We start from the raw sequence: 3,063 nt of genomic DNA on the forward strand, positions 1-3,063 counted from the left end.
GCTGTGGGTTAATGTACTGGACTGAAAAGTTGGTTTGAACTGCAAAGTCAGCGGTTCAAGCTCACCAACTGCTCTTCGGAAACCCTATACAACTTGACAGCACTTAACAACAACAATGGTGGCACTGCAGGTTAATGCACTAGAGACTGCAAGATACATCTGAATCACAAGGTCAGCACTACTCAGAAACCCTATACAGGGTTGCTATGAGTCAGAACCAACTCGACAGCACTTAACAACAAGAATGCCTTAGTGGAGGGTATGACTTGAGTCAGCATCTTTAATTTCCCTTGGAGGAATGGTCTGACTCAAATTTATGCTTTGGAAAAGCTTCTTATTACATCTGACCTCCAGTTCCTGGGGCTTTTGCTCCATCACCTGACCTGATTCACCACCTCCCATATCCTTGTGAATCAACAGCCTGTTGTCTGACCTGCCAATTTGGGTTCTTCAGCTCCTGAGCCTAACTCGGTAAGAAGATTCCTTCATACTGGTCTCTGAACTGCAAATTTGGGACATGCCAGCCCCCACAATTGAGTGAGCCATTTCTTATAATAACTGTTGAGTTTTGTGAGACACTGCAGCGTGTTGCAGAACCCTTGGACTTGAGGAAAGTGAGGAGTGGTGATTGATAGAAAGGACCATGAAGGGGTATAACGTATCAGAAAAGCTGAACAGCTGGACTATCTTTAACCTCCAACGCATAGGGGCCAGTCTTGTGTTGATTTTTAAAAAAGAAATGATTCACGCAAAAAAGAATAAAACATTTCTACGAACTTTTGAAGCTCCCTCATATGTGAGTAATAGTTGGAATACAGTTCTGTTAAATTTTCTAAGTTTGGGCAAGTAAAGATATGCTTACTATAAAAACATGCCTAAATACTTCAGATGATTCTATAAAACAATAGGAGTATGACTGACTCATTTTTCGTTATAAATTTATGACTTACCATTTAAGACCTTCTTTTCCTCCTGATAGTCTGTACAATGATTTAGAAAAGAAAATCAAGTAAGAATACTATGTCAACAGTATATTATTGATTTATACGTAACAGCTCTTCTTTCTTAAAGACTTTTTTTCTAAAGCCAGAAGAGGAACATAAGGCTAATACATAGATTTACATTTATTATTTACAAATACGTTAATTTTCATCTCTGAGTATCAGGCCATTTCCCCAGGTGTTTGCCTATCATTTCACCGGGCTTTTTTCTATTCTCTGGTCATTATTTCCTCACTAATATTTTGGTTTATTTCTTTAGAAAGAAAATTAAAACAAAACAAAACAGTTTTGTCCAGGTATCCTACTTTATATTCATCTTAGAATTCATTATATTTCACCTTAAAAAATGAAACATGTACACATATATACAAACCAAAAATGGTATTTATCTCTTTTAGTGAAGTAATTAAAATAATAATTGCTAATCCAAGGTTAAGTGGTCAAAATGCTGAAATGTATTAAGACTTTCACACTTTAGTGTTACAACCAAGAAAAAATATAATGGCTATTTTTTTCCAAGATGGCAGCTGACTCACCAATCTATGGTGTATTTTGAAACTTACATTATGGCAAAAATAAATACCTCAACAAGTTACGAGAGTTTTACAGAAATATAGAAAGAATGCCAAGTTAACCAAATGGCTAAGTTGTTGCTGTTAAGTTGCTAAGTTCTGACTCATAGAGACCATGTTTAGGGTTTCCAAGGAGCAGCTGGTAGTCAGCAGTCTAGTGCTGATCCTACAGTGCTATACCAGGACTCCAAATGGCCAAGCAGTCAAACTGAAAGACATCACTGGTTCTGTTGACATCACATTGTTTTACAGAAAAGCTAATGTACTTAAATCAAAGTTTTCAAATAAATTTTTGTATTCTAGTTTTTAATCAACCAGAAATTCCATAGTTATGTCCACCTCAAACATCATCACAAAATAATGATTAAGGAACAAACAACCCAATTTAAAAATGGGCACTGAACATGATCAGACACTTCACCAAGGAAGACATTCAGGCAGCCAACAAATCTATGAAGAAATGCTCACATTCTTTAGACACTGTTATTGTTGTTAAGTGCCGTTGAGCCAGTTCTGACCCACAGCAACCCTGTATAGGGTTTCCGAGGAGCAACTTGAACCGCTGACTTTGCAGTTCAAACAGTTTTGCAGTCTGGTGCATTAGCCCAAAAGAGATGCAAATCAAAACAAGGAGGTATCATCTCACATCGATATTAACAGTGAAGTTCAAAAAAACAAAAGCAACAAATGCTGGCGAGGGTGTAGAGTCTGGAACCCTCCTACGTTGCTGGTGGGACTGTAAAATGGTTCACTCACTCAAGAATGGTATGGCAATTCCCCAGAAAGTTGGAAAAAGAAACACCTTATGACCCTGTAATCCCTCTACTTGGTTTATATCCATAAGAAACGAGCCAGAACATGAGTAGATATATGCACACCGATATTCATCGCAGCACTATTCACAATAGCAAAAAGATGGAGACAGTCTAAGTGCCCAATAATGGAAGAATGGATAAACAAACTTTGGTACATATAAGCAATGGAATACTATGCAACGCTTAAGAATAACGAGTCTGCGAAACAGTTCATAACTTGGATGAACCTGGAGGACATTATGCACCTGAGTGGAACTGTTGTTGTTGTTATTAAGTGCTACGGAGTCAGTACTGACTCATAGCGACCCTATAAACAACAGAACAAAACACTGCCCGGTCCTGGGCCAACCTCACAATTGTTGCCACACTTGAGCCAACTGATGCTGCCATATTGCCAATCCATCTCGCTGGGGGTCTTCCTCCCTTTCATTGACCCTTCACTCTACCAAACATGATATTCTTCTCCAGCGACTGCTCTCTCTTGATAATATGTCTGAAGTATGAGACAAAGTTTGGCCATCCTGGCCTCCAAGGAGCACTCTGGCTGCACTTCTCCCAAAATGGATCTCTTGGCTCTTTTGGCAGCCCAATATGGCACATTCAATATTCTCCTCCAACACCATAACTCAATAGCATCAATTCTTCTACAGTCTTCCTTATTCACTGTCCAGCTTT

The 3,063-nt window shown here is 38.7% G+C and overlaps 1 protein-coding gene across 1 annotated transcript in view; it reads right to left on the reverse strand.

Annotated features, from left to right (window-relative positions):
* The window catches only part of LOC102834341 (cytochrome b5 reductase 4-like), a 141,745-nt gene that overhangs the window by 70,463 nt on the left and 68,219 nt on the right, over nt 1-3,063 (reverse strand). Inside the window, exon 5 of the mRNA XM_006870649.1 lies at nt 951-980. Within this exon, the coding sequence (XP_006870711.1) occupies nt 951-980 (30 nt within the window). The remainder of the gene's footprint in view (nt 1-950; nt 981-3,063) is intronic.

The sequence above is a fragment of the Chrysochloris asiatica genome, unplaced genomic scaffold (assembly GCF_000296735.1).
Source record: "Chrysochloris asiatica unplaced genomic scaffold, ChrAsi1.0 scaffold00146, whole genome shotgun sequence".
Classification (NCBI taxonomy): domain Eukaryota; kingdom Metazoa; phylum Chordata; class Mammalia; order Afrosoricida; family Chrysochloridae; genus Chrysochloris; species Chrysochloris asiatica.